The sequence below is a fragment of the Dipteris shenzhenensis genome, chromosome 24 (genome assembly GCF_047967505.1).
Source record: "Dipteris shenzhenensis isolate YYH24624 ecotype China chromosome 24, Dip_SZ_1.0, whole genome shotgun sequence".
In the NCBI taxonomy this organism is placed as follows: Eukaryota; Viridiplantae; Streptophyta; class Polypodiopsida; order Gleicheniales; family Dipteridaceae; genus Dipteris; species Dipteris shenzhenensis.
In genome coordinates, this window is record NC_141619.1 from 24160088 (window position 1) to 24182084 (window position 21997).

General features: G+C 41.7%; 1 protein-coding gene across 1 annotated transcript; it reads right to left on the reverse strand.

Moving 5' to 3' along the window:
• Positions 1–3273: 3273 nt before the first annotated feature.
• On the reverse strand, positions 3274–21735 carry LOC147886401 (transmembrane 9 superfamily member 2-like). Its single transcript, XM_087395957.1, has 7 exons — positions 21514–21735; positions 20839–20879; positions 20174–20741; positions 19885–20022; positions 19624–19780; positions 19050–19534; positions 3274–4078 (listed from the first exon to the last, which is right to left on the reverse strand). Exons 1-7 carry the CDS (start codon positions 21648–21650, stop codon positions 3859–3861), a joined length of 1746 nt encoding a protein of 581 aa, XP_087252083.1. The 5' UTR covers positions 21651–21735; the 3' UTR covers positions 3274–3858.
• Between the last annotated feature and the right edge of the window lie 262 nt (positions 21736–21997).

Genomic DNA, 21997 nt, shown 5'->3' on the forward strand with positions numbered 1-21997 from the left:
TGCCTGCTCAATGTGTTGTGCTTTGAAAGACACGTCCAACAATTGTTGTTATATTCATGCATGCGCATGCGGATGGGACACATTACTACATTGTCCCATTTTCACACACATTATAGAAGCTCGCCCCCTTACCCAATTTATTACCCAGTCCAACAATTAGCGACGGACCATTTCGAAGTGCACGCGCGACGGGTACCACCTCGCTCCCGATGCAACTGTCCCCCTCACCGACTGCAACGCTGGCCTTCTACCTTATTGGCGCATTCCTTTCTTGGAGGAGAAATTTTGGTGCACCTTGACCGACGCATCCACCCCCTATACATGCCCATGGAATGCCATTAGACCTAGGCCCACTTCCGCGAGCTCCAATAAAAGGACCCCAATATTCTGTACAACTTGGTTACTAACTACTTGTCCAGGGATCTGAGACCTACGTGTCTTTTGTTAATCACAAGTTGTCTAAAACCAATAGCAAATTCCGTGATTGTCTTCAAGAGTTTTGAGTTTTGTGTCAGCTTAACCCCGTATAGGCAACTAAATTTTACTGAATTTGTGTCAATTTGGTCGTATGTGGGTGACTGAAGCTCCCAACTTGGTGGTTTCTATTTTTCTTTCATTGGAGTTTGGCCCTATGTGGGAAGCTTAGCTGCATCATCATGTTCCCCTACTCGATTTAAGGGTGGGATTGTTAGGGTATTAATTATTGGGTTGGCCATGCAAAGCATCCTAGCAAAGACTCCTATGTGATAAGATGTTAGCTAGACAAATCTAATAAGGCAGTGGCAAAATGAAAGGCAATATTCCAAATCAATCTATGGATCGTAGAGTTCTATAAGAGTTCTATATATGAGCATAGAATTGTATGTCTTGTAGGTCAATATATTATAGTTGTAGGTGATTGTATGATTACTAGGGATGAGCTCATTATGAAATAAATTAGAAGTATAATTGGGTTCAAAAAATTTACTCTATTACTCCATAACCGACCAAGGCTTTATCTTCTTATGATTACCAATTGAGCAAAAGTCATAATTCCAACAATAAAACGCTCTTCCAATGTCAAAGGTAAGTTTGCTTCCTTCACTCAATTGTCAACCTTGTTACTTTATCGAGGCTGAAGCACAATATTATATCCCTTCCATTCCAAGAGTAATACTTGTTCTCCTAATACCCAAGAACAATATTGTGTTTTTTATTGGTCAGGCTTTGCTATGAGGGCTACATTGTTCATCACACGACTACTTGCAGAGCTCATTGCAATAATGGTATATAGTAAGACACTCGTAAAGAATCTTCAACCTTCTCATCCACACATTTCAAAGCAATGACCAATCGAGATTTGAGTCTCCTAGATTTCCAAACAAACACGATAACATGAAATGTGCTGGAGGAAGCCTTGCGGATATGAAGAAACTAGCCAAAGCTTAGGATCCATTCATCACTGACATTGAATACAACGAATGAATCAACAAAGCTTTTCAATAAACTCATCTACACATTTCCAAAACCTTTCAATCACCTGCTCTTAATCTTAAGGATGTTTCAAACATAAAAAGAACTCTTATCTAAGCACAAAATGGTAAAGTAAACAAAAAACACTTTGCTCAAGGTGTATTGATGATTATTGCTTGGAAGGTCAACAACCTTATCAATTAGAAGGACCATCTTCAACTTATACCTGTGAGAGTTCAGGCAGAGTTGGTCAAGAAAATGGGAAGAATTATTGAATCTAGAATGGAAGAGCGGGCTTCTAATAAGTGCAAATTGCATAGCTCAGTATGTTTCCACAAGAACAGGAGCAAAACGGGAAAACTGTAGAATGCAAACATAACCAGTAGCGAAATTAAAGGGCCTTCAAGGTGTGGTTATTGAAAGAAAAGGCTATATGAGACCATGAAAATGGGAGCACTCTTACTACATATACAATTCATAGTTACTTAAATCAAAAGGTGAGTAGAAACTTAACTCTGCATAGTTGTATGTCACCATAGGGTCCTATTTAGTCCGATGTAGCCAAGAGTAGTGCATGTAAAAAAGAAAGAAAATGTTGGCCACTATAGACCCCTCTGCAATAGAAAGTTAATGAAGTTCGGCGGGATAAAGTGAAAAAGCGACGTCAGCTTCCATGGCACAAGGTGGGCTCCATGGGGAGACACCTCCAAATACCGAGGTAGTTGGCCTGATGGCAAAACAGCTTCTTGAGTGGCTGTATGAGAAAATCAGATAAATATTCACTGCTCATGTCGTTGGGCTGGAATGCTAGAATCATCGTTTTAAAAATGTGCATGCATCTTACCCTCTCTAAGTGGCAATTTGGAGGATTGGAGAGATTGTTGTTTCATGACTTTCTCTAGGAGGAGAAACATTTGCAATTCCTTGCAAGCCATTACAGTAAGCAAAAGTGACAATGGGCTTAGCATCCCTTGTTTGAGAAGAGAATCAGAGGCGTTATGCTGCGACTGGCTTAACAAAAACTTGGAATGAATGGATTGGTTGGGGCTTGATACAGCGACCGACATTCCAAGATCTGGCAAGGAAAGCTGTGGAAACAGCCCTTCAGACCTACATTTCTTCTCTTAGATTCCTACTCTTAAACTGATTGTATCAGCCAAATGCCCATTTTGAGCATTTCTACACTTAAGATAATAAAAGTCAGCATTCCTCAAATACCAACCACCGTACATGAACAAGACAACTTTAAGAGGCATGAACAGGACAGAGAGTATGTACAAGCAACCACCCACTAACGATGTTGCTGACAAGACCCTTTTTTCTTTTGGGGCAACAACACCATCACTGCAATACTTGGATAAAAGAAATGACAACATACCAATAGAAGTCTGGCCTAGATCTTTCTGTTATCACACAGATTTCAAAGATATCACGCTAATCCGGGACTCAGATGTTGAGTGAACCAGTAAGGCATCACTGTAACGTGTAAACCCCTTGAAAGCTTGGTGACCCACTTGTACGTGCCAATTTTCCATTTGTCTCAAACATTCTCATTGGCAGACTTAGGGCTGCTATGATGTAAGGCTATATGACCTGCATGCTTGAAGACAATTGAACACATCCAAAGGAGACTACGTGCCCAAGATCGCTAAAATTTTGAGTATACCAATATAGTTTATAATCAGCAGCAATACTGAGTAACATGTGCCATTGGCTGATGCAATATCTACAGAACTCCAATCTATTCTCCACTAACAAATTCAACCTGCACTTATATTGAAATCAGCTTATCTAAAATAGTCAATACAAAATGCTCACTACTACGCGTTAATCCATTGTATCAGCATCAAATGTTTAAGCAATGCCGTGGTTTCACAGAGGTGTTCCATGGGATAGCCAGCCTTGACATCCTTTTCATATGCAAGCACTTTAACCACCATCATACAAAAAATTGCCAAACTAACTTCACGTCAAACTGGAATTTTTGATTCAAAAGATAAACTGAAGTCAGAACATTGGATGACTACAGCAGTAAATGGTGCATTAAAAAAGATAGCTAGCCTGAAAGAGGCCCTTCCAAGTGCTTAAATAGCATTAGCATGCAATCGTGGATAGGATTGTCCTCCTTTTTGCAGGCTGATACTCTTGCAAATGTTCCCTTCCATAATCAGGCACCAGTTAGTGTAGCAACAACCATCCTCTCACAGCTACATTTTTCAACTTTCCCATCAGCATGGCAAGAAGCGTTGATAAATGGACCTCAATACTCAAACCTCCCTTGTTATGGCTTCAGTGCCTCGCTTTACACATTACTACTTCCCCCAAATGAGAAGGAACCGAACCCAACTATACAAAAAACTCTTTCCTTTTTGCCACCTCAACCTTCCTCACCACATAAGAAAGTCTTCACTCGCACTTAATAGATCGGTATATGTGGCGAACAAAAACTAGAGAAGCTCTAAAACCTACTGTGCCCAACATAAGGAAGAATCCATAACATATGCAAGCCATGTATCCAAAAAAGAAAGAGGTCTGCATAAAACCAGTCATATCTGAACGCGCGAAATAGTAGTAAAAGCAGTAGCCAAATATGAACACGCCTGTTGAGCCCCCACATAAGACAGACCTGCAGCAAACAACAGTCTGGAGTAAGAATATATTGAGCAACGTTGTAGCAGTTAACACAATACTACAGAATATCAAGCTCCTTGTGAGAATAAAGCCTCCTATATAAGAAAATGTTTAAAGAATACCTCGCCTGTTAAGCTATCCACAGAGGGTAATGAGAGTATCATTTTGAAAGAATTTATTGAGAAACATTACAGCAGTTTTTCGTCTGTTGAGCTATTCACAGAGGGTAAAGAGAGAACATCATTTCAATTTTCAACAGCACGCTTACGATAAATGATTCCCCTATTATCAGACTTCGTATCAACAAAGTGAACTGCTTCCTAGGAGAAATGTTTTAAAAATGGGATAATAAGGAGCTCCTTGATTGCAAGAGCAATGAGTAGATGCGACGTGATATACAGGCTTGGAATATCAACACATGGCCCTAGGAAATTCAGAAAGCTGTTTTGAAATTCCTGATGACACAACCCGTTTAGTTCTTTCCTGGCTCAGCTGACAGTCAATAGAGCCCTTTTTCAAAAGTATGTGAATAGTCTATGTATTAAAGAGCACTATACCTGCAATTGCAAACATAAATGCTTCAAAGAATGAAGGCACACAACCAATGTATACCTTATGAAGTATGCACAAAGAATTCCCTTGTAACAAAGATTACAAGTTACAGGCCCTAGAAAATAGCTGTCAAGGGCACATAATCGTGTCCTTGTGACATCATGAGTCTTGCTAGGGTGTGAGCTCTATCCAATAACATACCGCACAACTCCAACACAGCTCTTATAATGTAGGATCCTGCCAAATTCGTGAACTATCGAAAAAGGCTGTACAGGTTCCTAAGTGAGGAAGAAGCCTGTATGTCTCCGTTGTATGCTGATATGCCAGGTCTGCAAGACATGTATCCTATGTCATGAGAACAATAGGGACAGGCAAGTAGATGGCGGCTACAGAGCTATCCATGGGAGCAGGGGTCAGCAAGATTGCTTTTTCGCTTTTCTTGGAGCTTGAGTGATTTTCTTAGCAAGCACTCTTCCCTGAGGTTATAACAGGAGGGCCAGGGCCATTGTTGCACACCCTGGCCAGTTAGAAAGCAGAGCTAGGAGCTACCAATGCAGCTGTTCACCAAGCGGTATGGGACGCCGAGGGTGAGGTTTGGCTTGCAAGGCTGGCAGTTTTCACGAGGCTCTCTAGCCTTCAGCATGGTTGGGTGGCAAGTTGCCTGCACACGATTCTAGTGTTGTAGACCATGGTTCCGATAGGGTTAGATCTTGTGACCACGATGAAGGCTAGCACTAAAGGAGAAGGCTAATCAAAAGGTAGTCCAAAATCTCTTCATTCAAGCTACAATTGCTTGTGAAGTCTAAAAATTTTCATTTTAGTCTCTCCCCAACGAGCATGTTGATTGTAGCGCAAGAACTACCTAGTGGAGAGAAAGATTGATCCAGAGAGAAGAACTCGCCAAGAATCCGAGGGAAAAAGAGTAATAGCTTGCATTCGTTAAGAAATCTGACTGGGGATTAGCAAGAAAGAAGGCGAGTTTGTCCTGGAAACTATATGTAAAATTTTAAGTGGTAAGAAGCAATTGGAAAGAATAGGGTGCTGCAAATTAATTGGCAAGGCTAGGAGACTTGCGTGGGATGGCAAATCAAGGAGAAGAGACGAGGTGTGGCGCAACTGGCTGGCCATGCTTTTTGGAAGATGCTTTTAGGGTTTTGTTGTTTTGGAAATTGGTTTTGGGAGCTTTAATAGCCAAAAGAAGTAGCCTCTGCTTTAGTTTTGGATGGCTAAAGAAGTTTTTTGGGGAAAGCTCAGCAGAAGCTTTTGGGAAAAAAGCCTACTTTCAAAAAAGTCAGAATTCGTTTTCGAGCTTTTGGAAGCTTTTTTGGAGCCAAAAGCTTGGGCCAGCAGCTTAAAAAGCCCCACACCCCCTTGTCCAGAGCCCCACACAGCCAATCTTTAGCAAGAAGGGATTCCATGACATTTTTTGCAGCACACAATCTACTTCATCGCAGCACTACTCCAACTCTTTCTCGCTTCTTGCGCCAAACATCCTTCTCTCAGATTTCGACATCATTGCTAGCTCCTCTAGCTGAGATCTCTTGCAATTTGCCATCTCTACCTATCTCTTCTCAGCGCAAGTTCTGTAGCTGCTGCTGCTTCCGGCTGAATTCTTCGTCCCCTATGCTATCCTCCTCCTCTACCATTCCTTTCAGCCATTATCTTCTAGTGGACGATTTCCCTTCCTTGCACAGTATTGAAGCAGCTTGCAAGTTTCAATCTTCGCAAGTATTTGGTGATGGAGAGACACCATAGTAACAAGACTCCTTCCTTGGATTACTATCTTGTGGAATTGGAGGACAAAATCACATCAATACTCATTCCACGACGACCGGAAGCTGTCCTTCAAGAGAGAGAGTATTTACAAGAAGAGCTTTGGAAATCTCTTAGATATTATCAAACTCCATAGAATCAGAAGTATGTGACTCAAGGCTGACACTATGATAAGTGTAAAGAATGTGTTTTAGAAGCATTGCGCCAACACCATGTTCTTTACAAGCAAAAGAGATCTCAAACATTTTGGGGGCTGTCTTAGATGTCTATAGCAAAGTTTTTGGAAACATGCTTAGTTTTCAAGATTTGATGGATATAGATAGATGCTTCGACTAGGACGCTAGTCAGGAAAGTTTCTAAGTGCACAAAGCATGTTTCAATATTTGATGGATATAGAAAGATGCTTCGACTAGGACGCTAGTCAGGAAAGTTTCTAAGTGCACAAAACTTATCTATTCCCTAAACAAAGAGTTGGTCCCTAGTCTCGAATTGTGTTTTTCTCGAATTGTGTTGTACTTTTCGAGGGCTTTTTCAATTTTTGGTTTTTGGTTGGCCATCTATTTGTACCTTTTATAATAGTTCGCGACATATCCACAAACCAATGTTGTAGCAATCATAGCATGTGGGGGTGTGATGTATTATGGTGGTATGGGACGCCATGATCCATCACATGCTACCGGGGTTATGCCAGACTATCCAGATTTCTTTAAGACTTTGAAGAAAAACGAGATTCTGATCTGAGATGGAGTTGAACCAGCTCTGGCTTAGCCCCCAATCCACTTGAGCCAAGAATAGCTGCCTTTGCTTGCCCTGCAAGTCACTAGATTTTTACCCCTCTCTAACCCTCTGATCCTTTGCCTTGGTCCATGGAATTAATTGCACTGAAGTGTCCTCTACAATTTTAATCAGCTTGAGACCAAGTCAGTCACCGTAAATTCGTAAAAATTAGTCCCCGTGACACTCAAAGCAAATCTGACCGGTCAATATCAAAGAAGCTTTGAGTATCAAGAACCAACATTCCAACAGATTTTGTTATGATTTCAGCGAGCGACTCATAATTGTTTGTATAAGTAATCTATCTTCCAAGAAACGAAAAGATAGTTGTGTACACCTTCCAAGAGCCCGTATCTCTGATCTGCCATCAACCAAGAGCCCTGCTAGGTCCCAAACTCCAAAATCACCCTTCCCAAGAGCTGTTACATAGATTCGCAAGTCACCAGGGCATTCCCGGGAGCTGTTTGCTGAAATCGCAATTTATCAAGGTGCCTTCTAGGACAAGGGTCTGCTGTTGGTGCACTCATCCAGCGCTGTATCAATTTCCAGGCAGGTCGATTCACTGTTCTGCATGCTTCTAGGGCTGATCCAGCTGATTCACAAGTTGCAAGAGCGTGCCAAGGCTGATTTGTGAAATCGCAACTGCCTAGGGGGCTCTTCTGATCAGTCTCTTCTAGATTCGCATCTATCTGGGCTGTTTAGGTGTCCTCTAGCAAGCTGCCATCAGGTTTTCTCCTTTGTTACATCATAGGGTTACATCGTGTGAGGGCGTCACATGCTCTTCATATGTGAGTGATCTGTTTGAGTCATGTATGATGTCCTAATGACCATTATCTTTGTCTTGGCAATCTTCATAAGCATGGTGGAAAATTAACAAAACTTACTTAAGCACACAAGTATCTCCGTAAGACGCTTTTTTAGTGCACGCGCGTTCGAGCATGTGAGAGAGAGAGAGAGAGAGAGAGAGGTTCTTTAAACAAAGAGACGAGAAAACAAAACTCGTTGGTAAAGAACCAATCAACACACGCATATCACCCCTCATGAAACATAGCCAAAGAGAGGCCAACGGTATCAGCCCTACGTCCAGCTTGCATGCAAATCTTAATGGAATCAGGTATCTTCGCACGCTCTCAAAGTCATTGCTTACTCACAAACCACCAATGACCGTGCTTCATTTGAGTCGTCTAGACCCACGCTTGACCCTCCTACAAGACGCATCTAAATCACTAAGAGTCTTGAAGTAAGTAAAAAAACTTAGACATTGTCTAATATCTATAAATGTTACGCTCAAGTTGAGGCAACATGACCTCGGACGGGTCAGTCGACATTTTCCTTTATAAAGGATCAATGTTTGTATTATATTTATTTGGGCTTCATATAAATGGTCATAGGGTTTAATGTCAAGGTCCTTGATGAGGGTGACAAAGCACTAACTAGATGGGTCTAAGGCTATGGGTCTTAAATGCATTAAGTGGGAAATGTGCCTTAGGGCAAGTGAATAAATTGATATCCCAAGAGAGGGGTAGTAATATGCATTTAAGAGATACCCTAGAATAAAGACATGTGGCATACTAGATCCATCTAGGGAATTGGAGCTTGGTGGAATATGCAAGCTGGAGCCTTCACGTAGGATGGTTGTTCTGAGACTTTGCTACCACTGAGAATTGGTTGGGAGGAAAATGGAGTGCCTGCCCCGTAATTGATCGTTGACTACTTGGGAGAATTGAACAGGGTGTACGTTAGTGATCATGACATTTGGTATCAGAGCATCAGGTCACTAAGGTCGTTTGGAAGCTTGTGCGAGAGGACTGCATGTATACAAGGAATTTGAAATCGTGACTCGAATATTGATTCAGAAGGTTTGAACGATGAAGTAAAGTTTGCTATGGCGGCACGTTTCTTGACTGAGCAATGAAAAAAGAAGGGTGCGATGGGTGAAGCGTATCAGGTGGTTGGAATTGCTACCTTGCATATGCATGACACCTGCGTAGTGTGTCTCTGAAAAAGAAGCTCTATCGTTATCCACCTTAAGCTTGAGCAAACATTAAAAGGTCGAGAGTCTTGTGGAGACCCTGTCAAACCATAGAGATTGCGTGGGTGCAGGAGTTCACATCGTTGTTATAGTGTTAGATTGCTGGTGGTTGGTGAACTCATTCGTGATCGTCATGATTAACAGAGGCTATGCCCATATGGTGAACTCAACGCACCAGCCTTAGTGTGTTAGTAGCCTCGTGTGTAGTAACAAAAGAGAGACAGGAGCTTGGATATTTGTTTATAACGACTTATCTTCTCTTGAATTCAGCGTGAAGGCAAGTGGTCGAAGGACAGATTATAAATACATATTGAGAGTGGCTTACAGGAACTAGTTGATCTCTTCATGCAACAGAAATATGACCAGGAAGCTTTCTATGCCAGAAAAGTATTCTAGTCAGATGTCACCATAGTTCCGATATCATAGAGACCTAGCTACACAAATGGCACGAGGCCTTCGCCATTTGTGAAATCAAGAATGATATGAAGAAAATCTGCGAGGCCACCCATATGTTTAATGAGGCAGCAGATAGGTGGTGGATAAAACAACAGAAAGATGGAGTAGCATCCACTACTTAGGGGTTTCAAAAAGAATTTAGAAAACACTTCTTACCTCTTGACAGAGCATCCCGAGCTAGGGATCAATATCGAAACATTCATCAAAGAAATTTATCAGTGGCTGAATGCACTGATAAGTTTAGAGAAAGTGTAATGAAAAGTTATGAACCTCTACCTCAGTCGGTATAAGTAAAAGATTTTATCTTTGGACTGAATAATTCGATCAAGATGGAAGTTCGGGCTAAGTATGCGAACGCACTAGATGAAGCAATTGCCATAGCCCTGAACTATGAGGATGCAAAAGGGAACAAACCAAGTGGATTTGTGCAAGTTGGGACTCGGTATGAGTACCGAAGAAAATGGGGTCAAGAAGAAGAGATTAGTAAAGGGAGTGCCTCACAGCCTAGTGGTCAAGCTAAGTAGGCAAAGCCAGTTGAGACTCAAAAACCAAGTACCACCATTGGAGTGAAAAGAAAAGTAACACAAATGGCAGCGCAGGCTTGGTCGAAGTCTTCTTTGAACCTAGAGCAAAGAGAAAAAGTGAGGAGAGAAGACTTGTGTTTTGAATGCCTTCAGTCTCATCAATAGAAAGATTGTCCACGAAACAAGGATCGTCGGATGGTTGAGATCTGTTACTAAGTTAGTAACCAGTGCACCTGATAATGTCCTATCAAAGCCCACAGTAACGGGATATACAACCTTTAACCATACGGAGTTAATTAAGATGAAAGGACAAGTAGCCAATCATGATGTCATTGTGTTGTTTGACTTAACGTCAACGCACAATGTAATTAACTCCAAGCTTGTAAAGAGGCTGAAATTAAAGACTAGTCCATCTGACTATGCATATACAGTCAGAATGATAGACGGAAGTTCAATTGAAGTATGGGATCAAATGGTTACCCAGTTGGAACTTCGAATTCATGACTATGCTGAGAAGCTAGATTTTGAAATGACAAAGCTTGCTTGCGCAGACATAGCCCTGGGTAAGGCTTGGCATTCTCGGAAGAATCTAGCCATAGATTTGAAAAAGCACATTTATCAATTCAAGATGAATGATGTGCTATATGTCTTGCGAGGTGAAAAAGATATGCCTCAAGGACCGTTGGTTTCCGTAATGGAAGTTCGAAAAGCTCAAGAAGAGTTTTTGTTTCTATGTACAGCATCGATAGAGCCGATTGATGGTTCTTCGGCTAGCACTGATGTTACCCAAAATGGAGAGATGGCCAAGTTGGCTGACCAAATAGCAAAGGAGTTCTCTGATTGTTTTAGGGATGAGTTACCTTGTAGGTACCTCCACAGCAGAATGTTCAGCATAAGATTGAACTAATCCCAGGACCAGAACCTGTAAATATACCTCCCTATAGCTTAAGTTTTATCGAAGAAGCGAAGGCACGAAGACAACTAGAAGAATACCTCAAGCTGGAGCAGAGTCAATCCAATTTCTCATCTTTTTCTTCGCTAGTGATATTTTTAAAAAAAGAAAGCTGATACTTTTCGCCTCTGTATAGATTACAGAGCATTGAATAATATCACTGCTAAGCACATGTATCCGATGGCTCAGATCAATGCGTTACATGAGGCCATAATTTTCAGCAAGATAGATCTTAAATGCGGCTACCATCAGATCCGTATTACAATCGAGGATGTGCATAAAACCGCTTCTAGAAGCAGGTTTGGACATTATGAGTTTTTAGTAATGCCGTTTGGACTTACCAATGCTCCTCCTACATTCGTCATGCTTATGAATGATTTACTACGCCCGTATATCGAAAAGTTTGTAGTATATTTTATTGACAACATGCTTATATTCAGCAAAAATATTGTTGAGAATCACGAACACTTAAGAATAGTGTTCAATACTTTGAGGAAAGCCAATCTTTATGTAAATAAAAAAAAAACTGTACTGTGTATGGTAAGACTTGAATATTTAGGATTCATTATTACTCCTGAGGGGGTAGAAACGGATCCAAAGAAAGAAACTGCGATACTGACTTGTCCTATCCCTCAACGTTTGACCGCTTTGCGATGATTCTTGGGATTTGTCTAATTTTATCGAAGGCATATCAAAGGATATTCTGAAATAGTATCGCCATTGACTGATCTAACCTCAAATAGTGCCTTTTATATGGAGACAGAATCAACATAAAAGTTTTAACACCATAAAACAAGCTGTTGTCTCAAGATCGGTGTTAAAAATAATAAATCCCCAAAAACTGTTTTTCCTTGAAACCGATGCAAGTGGCATTGCGGTAGGAGCAGTTCTCCTCCAAGAGAAAAGGCCAATAGCCTTTGAAAGCAAGAAGCTTTCTCCCTCTCAACGAAATAGATCAACTCATGAACTAGAGTTGTGTGCTGTTATCCATGCTCTGAAAACATGGAGACATTATTTATATGGATCAAAGTTTTATGTTGATGTTGATCATGATACTCTGAAACATTTTTGTAAACAACTTGACTTAAGAGACTGCCAAGCTAGGTGAACAAAACTCATGCAAGAGTTTAACTTAACAATTCGGTACCGAAGAGGAAAGGATAATAAAGTGGATGATGTGTTGTCACACATAATATGAGTTTCACAGTATAAGAGAGTGCTCTAATGACCGAGATTAGAGAAACTCAAAAGATGGACGAGTTCGTCCAAAGCCTTTGGTCTAAGGCTCATGTATTTAAACCCGAGGAAAAGAGTGACCTTTGCTTCCAAAAAGGCCGAACTTATGCAAGATATACCATAAGAGATGGTATGCTGAAAAGAAATGGCAATGTAGTAGTACCTAATCAGAATGACCTCAAACAGAGAGTCATTCAACAATGCCGTGATAGCCCATGTGCGGAGCATCTACGAGTCGAGAAAACGTATGATCTCGTGATGCGAGATTTCTTTTGGCCGTAAATAAAAAAACATATTCATGAATATGTGACACGTTTTTCATGTCAAGTAAGGCAGAGCGGGTGAAGCCACACGGACTTTTACAGCCTTTGGAAATACCACTAGGTAGGTGGGAGAGCATTTCCATGGACTTTATTGTAAGTTTGCCTACAACACAAGGTGAATATGATTCTATCCTTGTGGTAGTTGATCGTCTTACCAAGATGACTCACTTCATTTCAACTAGAGGGTTTGTTAGTGTCCCGCAAGTGGCGGATTTATTTATTAAACATATATTTCGTTTGCATGGGTAACCCAAATCCATAGTGTCAGACAGGGATGTCAAATTTACCAGTCATTTTTGAACTGCAGTATTTAAGACACTAAGGACAGAGTTGGGAATGAGTAGTAGGGATCATCCAAAAATGGATGGCCAAACGAAAAGAATCAACCAAATTTTAGAGGATATGCTTAGTGCATATGTGTCATTCAAGTGACATACATGGGACAAGTGGTTGCCACTGTTCGAATTTGCCTACAATGATAGAAAACATCCTCTACAAGGTTCAATCTATTTGAGCTGAACTATGGTTATAGACCAGCAAATCCAACTACAATTAGAGTGCCTCAGAAAGTGTCTAGTGCCGCGAACTTTGTGATTCACATGCGGGAGATGCCAGCACTAGCGAGCTAACATCCGCCAAGCTATGGATAGAGCTAAGGCGTATGCAGATGAAAACAGATCCGTTAGCCAAGCTGTGGATAGAGCTAATAAGGCGTATGCGGATGAAAACAAATCCGTTAGAAAAAATTTTCTGAGAGTTCCTTCGCACTGCAAGTCTTTGACTGCAAAAGAGTGTGCTAAGTTATCACCCCAATATTGTGAGGCATGGTTAATTCTAAAAAGAATAGGCAATAATTCTAAAAAGAATAGGCAAGGTAGCCTATAAATTAGAATTACCACAAGGTTATAAGGTGCACCCAGTGTTTCATGTTTCTCGTTTAAAGAAATTGTTGCATACAGGTGACTCACTAATTGAGGGTGTTGTTTTGTTTCAGGAGATAGAGGATAATGCAAGACGCAAACCAACAAGAATCTTAGACCGAGGAACAATGCAAGTATGCAATCGAAAGATACCCACGGTGTTGGTTGCATGGCATGGTTTACCTCTATCAAAAGCTACCTAGGAATCCGTATACCAGTTACCAGTTAAGGAGTGTTCACAGACTTTATCATTGAGGACACTAATGCCTGAAGAGGGAAACAATGTTAGGCTCAAGTTGAGGCAACATGACCTCAGAAGGGTCAATCGACATTTTCCTTTGTAAAGAATCAATGTTTGTATTATATTTATTTGGGCTTCATGTAAGTGGTCAAAGGGGTTGATGTCAAGGTCCTTAATGAGGGTGACAAGGCACTAACTAGATGGGTCTAAGGCTATGGGTCTTAAATGCATTAAGTGAAAAATGTGCCTAGGGGCAAGTGAATAAATTGATATCCCAAGAGAGGGGTAGTAATATGCATTTAAGAGGTACCCTAGAATGAAGACATGTGGCATACTAGATCCATCTAAGGAATTAGGGCTTGGTGGAATATGCAAGCTGGAGCCTTCACGTAGGATGGTTGTTCTGAGAGTTTGCTACCACTGAGAATTGGCTGGGAGGAAAATTGAGTGCTTGCCCCATGATTGATCGTTGACTGCTTGGGAGAATTAAATAGTTTGTACATTAGTGATCATGACAATAAATTGCTATTTACAATATATATCCATGTTCATAAATTTCCTCAAGGCTGAGCTTTATATGTACGTCTTCTGATCACTCAAAGGGCACCTCAAAAGTCACCAAATGAAGTCCTCAGACTTGCTACTAGGACCCACGAAAGATGAATATCTCTAATGGACATATTGGATATACCTTTGTAAGACTAGAATATATCCAATCATACAAATTTAGGATTTTTAATGTTCTAATCGATATATTGGATATGGCTACGCCAACATATCATGAAACAAGAACTACTCCCATTCGCTAGACAAGTCCTCAAAGAAGTCAATAGTTGCATGAACCCAATGCATAGATAAGTTTGTAAAAAGTAAGACACAATTACAGCTATGCATTTAACAAGCTGTCAAATTCATGTACTTGCAGATATGCACCACATAGATGTTGTTCAAGGCACTAGGAATTGCTGGAAGTAAACTTCTTGTTTATATAGACAACTCACCTCAATGTAAGGTAACCAACTGCATATTGAGAACTACCGCTACCACACACATGATACAAATTCATGTACTTGCAGATATGCACCACATAGATGTTGTTCAAGGCACTAGGAATTGCTGGAAGTAAACGTCTTGTTTATATAGACAACTCACCTCAATGTAAGGTAACCAACTGCATATTGAGAACTACCCCTACCACACACATGATACGAAGGATAGGGAGTGTGTTGTTTAGGGTAGTAATGTTAGAAAATGAAATCCCACCAGAGGGTATCCCGTAGTGAAACACTGATAGATTAGCCCAGGAATTACACTTGGAAGTGTTTCACTGTGGAATCAAGCTTCATCAACTTGTGTGTTGTGCAGGCCAGTAAATAGACTGTCTCAAAAAACAAATATAGAAACAATACTTATATATTTCCATCCATCCACAAACTAGACAAGATACAATACCAAAAGGTTCTACTATATGCCTAGCACGTCTAGATCTCTGAGCCCACGTGCTCCACTAAGCTTATGTATCCAGAGGATCCCTTCCACCTTGCTGTCCAGAAAGCCAGCCTAGGTGGGCAACACCTTGAGCTAATTCTACAGCCCTTGTATGTCTCCTTCACCTCCTCTATATAGGCCCAAGGATGGTCCTCTTGCTGCTCCTTCCTGCTCTTGGTTTGCTGTATGTTATGCGGCCAAGGGGCCTCCCTTTTATAGGACTCTAGGCCCTCCAAAGATACTGTGACCAGCAGGGGGATACGAACCGTCCCCCCTTGGCCAACTCTTGCAGCTGCTTAGCCGACTAGCCATCAAGTAACACCTTGGAAAATGCACAAACCTGTAGTATAAACTTTGCTGCAACTGCACGGTCTCTTATCTCAACACCTGCAAAGTTGCTAAGTCTAAGACTTGCTGGGCAAGGAGTCACCCCAGACTTTTACGAGCTGAATTCATGCACAAGGCCTTGCACAAGCTGAGAGCAAGATACGGTAAACATTGCTATCTATATGCAGATTATCTAAGCTTGCATTGCAGCCAAATCCAAGCATGAAAGAGCAAACGATGACTAAGGTAGGGATGTGAGGAAAACCAAAAGCATGAAATGTTCTAAGGAAAAACACTTGATAGAATTCATTGGCTAAAGGTAGTCCTTCAAGACAAAAATACAGAAATATCCAAGTTCTAACTACATATTGCATCCCTAACTCGACTAACCAAGGGCTAACCGTGGTTGGAAGATCTAGGATATAGGAACAATCTAACACAAGGGTTCGGGTTAAGACCATATATATCTAGATGAATCCAAGAACATGCACAAACTCAGCCTCTAAAAATACAACAGATAGTGCAGTTTCAATCTCATGATAGTGATTCATAAGATTGAAAACCATAAACTCCATCACGCATAGGACAGACTAGCTACTATGATATCCCCACTAACGTCATCAGCGCCCAACAATGGATGTAGACCATGGTATAAACATATGCTCTCACGCATACAAATCCACGTACCCACTCATACTTTAGCATCCTTTTATACAAAGGTCTTCGTACTGAGTTTCTGTCAACACTCTGGAGGTGAAGGTTGTCCTATCAACTGAGTTGTCACAAGTCAATCTACGATGTGAAAACAAAGACGAGGGTTGTTTGTTGTAGCCCATGCTCCCACAAAGCAGAAGAATATGCCCAAGGATCGCACAATGCTCCGTTGTTTACAGGACATGCTTTGTTGGAAATCCAAGGCTTTCTCTAGCCAATGTGGTCCACAACTGGCATAAAGGTACTATGACCATAGCTAACCATGTACATCAAGCGAAGTTGGTAGTCTATTGTCCATCAATCATTCCAAACTTCATAAAGCCATAGGCCGTCATTCCAAAGTTCATAAAGCCATAGATACCTACTCTAGAGCTACAAGTACCCAATCAGCCATTATTTCCTTTACTAAACTTGACTCATCTAAAGTGGCTAGATAGCATTAAGGTACTAAATCCTATGGGAATACTCATGACCCTTTGAGTACATTGGTACAATCTTTCTCATTGATCTTGGAGAGAGATAGGTTATCATATACTATTTGCTCAACTCTCAACTAAGAGAGCTAGTGAGAGTAATCAAGGAAAAATCGATTCCCATATCTACTCAATAGATTCTTAACTACCAGCTGTCACCCAAGAGTTGGGGACAGGCAACCTGCTAACAATCTTGAGGTATGGGATGCAGGTTCTCACTGTCACGTGAGCTGGCTCATAGTGGTCTAGACCTCAAGCTCAAGGGTGGCTCGAAGTACTGAACCCATGGCTGGGAGGTGATCCTGCTAGCACAAGTGGCCTGCTACACGTCCAAATTTAGACAGCTACCAATCAGAAAACCCAATTTCTAGAAAGCTACTTTAGCTGCCCCCAAATGCATGAATGCACCTACACCATGTAACATGACTACTGAGCTTTGGGTGACATGAGTACTGAGCTTTGGGTGTATTTGGATATCAGATATGATGGCTGTGCATGGCTCGAAGGCTTTAAGGCACAGATGCACAATCTGTCACAGTTAGTAAGCTCCACCACCAAGGCCATGTGCCACATAGGCCTCCTAGCCTCCTCTCTCCTACACTCCAAAAGGACCGGAGAGATTATGTGGGGAGAAAGAGAGAGGTAAAAAGGAAGAGACACTCAAAAGCATGCACATGCACAGGGCATTCAGCTCTTATATCCTAGGCATATCTTAGGCATTTATTATGTGAATTACACAACCCACAACACACACCTCTGACTCTCAATCAGCTTATTTCATTCTATATTATACCACTTCTCCCATCTATTTGTGCATGCCACCACTAAGAGCCTACAGCATACACTCATCTTTGGATTAGCTTAAACTATACCAATCCTCCCAACCATTTGTCCTGCATGCAACTGGCTGTTGCCCACAGGCCACATCACCATGCTAGTAGCCTGCCTGGTCTCCATTACGTGGGCATGATCTGGAATGGTGATGTTAATTTCTTGTAATCTTTACAGCGATTGCATCCACTGGCAGCTGCTAAACATAGCTAGATTCTATGAGGCCCAAGTTAATAGGGAGCTTCCTGACCTGATGCTTTGGCTTCATTCTAAACTACCAGAGCTTAAAAATTTGTCTTACACTAACAGAAAAAAGACAACTCAGTACCAAATTAAGATCAAAGAGCATTCCAAAGACATTTGACACATATCAGAAAGTTCTGAAAAACATTTATAAACTCTATCCCTTTCTATTGAGTCTCCTAGGACATTCAAACTTGGTAAAACTAGGCAGACAAGTGCTAGGCCACAAATTAACGACTGTAGACAGAATGTACTCTCCAATACTGTGCCTCTGTAGCATCCAAAATGGGAGAAGAAGAGAGCACATCCTTTCTATGCATATTGCATGATAGAAGTATAACACATGTAAGGTGCAATGGGCAACAAATCCACATACAAAAGATTAAGCTATCACTCATCCAATACGGGGAAGAAGAGAGCACATCCTTTCTATGCACATCCTTCTATGCATATCGCATGATAGAAGTACAACACATGTAAGGTGCAATGGGCAACAAATCCACATACAAAAGATTAAGCTATCACTCAGTGGACCAAACTGCCACTGCAACAAGGTGGCAGCCATTTTAAATAGATATTCATGCACATCATAGAAACTATTGGTCAGCTACATACAACCACATGTGTGATAGGCATATAGCTACATGACTCCAGGAACATGCCCAAACCCATCCTCTAAAACACACTGCAGTGTCAATCTCATGATAATTACTCATAAGGTTGGCAACCATAAACTCCATCACACATAGCAGGGACTATCTACTATGACACGCCCACTGACATCATCAGCACCCAACAGTTGGTGTAGACCACATATGCTCTCTCACACATACAAATCCACACACCCACACATACTTGAGCATCCATTTATACAAAGGTCTTCATACAAACCTGTGATAAGCAAGTTTAATATGTTTCAGCCATATCTATCCTGATACTTCATTCCTCGTCTGATGCCTAAAGATTACTTGGACCATAATCCTTTTTTAAATCCAGCTGCACAGTGAAAGGACCTGAACCCTTGACAGAGCTGACCCCTTCTAGCCTAAATTCCCCTTCGCCACTATAGCCTTTTTATATTCGAAGCACCAAGACAAGATTTCTTACCTCCACCACCATTCATGATCTTCCACAGCAAGTTGGAAATAGGTCAGGGCTATCGTGATAAACGCTGTCACGATGATCAAAATGATGAAAACAATGAAGAGAATGCTGTAGATTGTATACACTTTGTGCCCCCAAACACTTGCAAAGATGTAGTACAGTTCGATGTAAATTGCACTAAATGGTAAAAAGCCTGCCATTGCCATCTGTGGCACTGATCCTCGGTACCAAGGCAGCGGTGGGATCTCTCGGGGGTATTTTGTTGTACGACACGGAGCTTGGAACTCTGCTTTGCTATTTTTGCCAGCAATGCCTCCCAAGACCAGCAGGGGTGATGTCACGAGGGTCCAAATAAGAAGAATCACACAAATGGTACCGAAGGGTAAAGCTGCAGTGGAGTTGTAGGCAATTGCAACAGTGTTCAGAAAACAAAATGTCAGGAAGAGAGGACCACAAAATAGGCAGCCAGTGAGCAGCAAGTTGCGCACCTGCAAAACCATGAATTCGCTTAACATCCCCTCAGTTCACTGACAGAACTCAAAGGAAAGTAGGCAGAACACATCGACTGAATGCTTACCCAATTGACACCTTCAAGTTGTTGGTAGAATGAAGCTGCACTATACCCCGCAATTCCTGATGTAAGGGCATATATCACAACAAGTGCAGTGTACAGTGCTCCTCTGTTGTAAGGGTAGAAAACACCCACTAGAGCGAGCATGAAAATGAAGATAGTACTGCAAAAGTTGTCCAAAATCATTCAATGCAAATCGGACATACAAAAACACCAAGTTGATAAAGCACAGGGATCAAAGTTTTAAAATAATCCTAAAATACTCACAGGGCAAGTAGCTGAGTGCCACTTCCAAGTACAGCACAGAAAAGGGATTTGTGTGGAGGGTATCTGAATACATCTCCGTGAATGTATTTCCAGCCAGTTTCTTCTTGATCTTCAGCCGTCTCTTCGTCTCGTGAATACCTAAAAGCAGATGCAATTAAATGCAAAAGAACATATTGGGAGGACATCCCCGATTTACGTTCTAACGTCAGCTTTACAAAGCACCTTTAAACGTCTGTAAATACAAAAGAGCTTCAAGCGTAAGGACTAAGATCAAAGCTACAATCCTTACTTGATGAAGTCGTTTTTAAGAACCCGCATTAAAATGGTTGCAAGAAAGCCAGTTAAAAGAAGCACTGTCACACATGAATTGATGATTGAGAACCAGTGGATCTCCAAATGTTGAGGCAGAAACGAATACTTGGCATACTTCTCCATCCGTCGATCAAAAGGCTTGTCAGTACTCTTCCATTTGACAGAGTACTGAAACTCAACTTCTACCTCTTTATCATCCGTTATATCAACGGTATAACTGCGATCTGTAGCTACACTTATTTCTATGACCCGATCTTCATTGTACAGAACTTCAAAGTGTACGTGTGTGTAGAGCAAGTACTTCATGTCATGTTCGTCTACTTTTCCAATAAAGCCCCAAATAGGAAGATCGTCATAATACATCTGGAAATAATAGTCTTTCTTCACTGCCTCTCGGAACAATTGAACATCTTCCTTCGAGAGGGTCTTTTTGCAGAGAGGTTCCGAGTCCTTGTCCTCTCTGAAATTGAGTTGATATCTTGCATGGACCATGCGATCTCCATTAAGGACTTCCCCCAAATCCTCCCTCTTTTCCGTCACTTGAGCTGCAATCGCCAAATAAGAATCACAATTATAACAATTTCAAATAAGTTACCCCAATGAATTTGCAAAAAGGGGGAGGCAAGTCAAGTAAGAACGGACCTGGAGGACAGAATGGTAGATCAAAATATCTGTACGTCTCACTGCACGAAGTCCACACATAAATGAGCTCAAAATGAAACTCTAAAATGGTAAATGATGAAGACACGACCTCCACGTACCAACTTATTTGAGAAGAGCACACCCTACCCATTATAAGGTTGAAAGAAATCGCACATGTCCTATGCGCAAGCAAGTTAATCGTTGTATGTAAAACCGTCGTCTTCACCGCTGGGAAATGTAGACCAGGGGAGACAAGAATGGCAAAGGTCTAACAAGGGTTTGTATCCACACTAATAAGCCTGCCATGAAACGAGGCTTCCGGAATAGCGAGCGTTCAATGTACACAGATCTGACAGCTACACGCCCGGATCTACAAGACGTAAGGTCCTACCGGACAACAGCACTTTCAAATCTCACAGTGGGAACACGCTCTTGAGAAGGTAAGAGGTATAAACTTGCCATGGAAACAAGCCGTCTCGTTCCTATGCGGTAGAGCAGCAACCGTCGGGAAAAAAAAAAAAATCTTCTTCTTACCGCGGCCCAGGGGAGCAACGGATCACACAGAGAGCTGCGAATGCAAAAGGCAGGGAGCGAGGGGGGGCAGGAACAAGCGGGGGAAGGCGATCTGCGGGAGGGAGGAGAAGAAAAGAAAGCAGGAAAATGGGAGGGAAGTACCTGGGGTTCTGGAAAGGGCCAACTTTGTTGGCGTAGAGGGGAACGGGGTCACCGGATTTGTACTTGTGATCGGAGGAGCTAGAGAGGGCGAGGGAGGAGGAGGAGAGGAGGAGGAAGAGGATGGTGAGGGAAGCCATAGCCGAAAAGTGAAGGGAGGGTAAAAGGGCAAGCTCACAGGGCCGCCATAGCCAGAGCTCTCAAAGAGCCTGCAAAACAGAAGACCTCACCCTTAAAGTCCCATATCCGGATTTTAAAACCCCCTTTCTTCTCTTTTTTATCCACCTTTCAAGTCCGCCCTCTTTTCTCTTCATTCTTGCGTCTTCAACATAACCCTCTCTTCGTTCACATTTTCCATTTCCTCGGGACGACTCCCGCTCTTACTTACCAATGGTTACCATTCCGGAATCTGCACTCGAAAATGCCTGGTTTGCAAACTTGAAACGCCGTCGGTGGACCCTTTCCTATGCGACAGCTTTTGCCTTGC

Excerpts from the sequence above, each read along its gene's own strand:
- LOC147886401 (XM_087395957.1), bottom strand. The coding sequence starts at position 21,650 with ATGGCTTCCCTCACCATCCTCTTCCTCCTCCTCTCCTCCTCCTCCCTC. Across the intron at positions 20,880-21,513 it reads GGCCCTTTCCAGAACCCCAG|TGAGACGTACAGATATTTTG; the intron begins GTACTTCCCTCC and ends GACTTCGTGCAG. Across the intron at positions 19,781-19,884 it reads GGCACTCAGCTACTTGCCCT|TACTATCTTCATTTTCATGC; the intron begins GTGAGTATTTTA and ends CAACTTTTGCAG.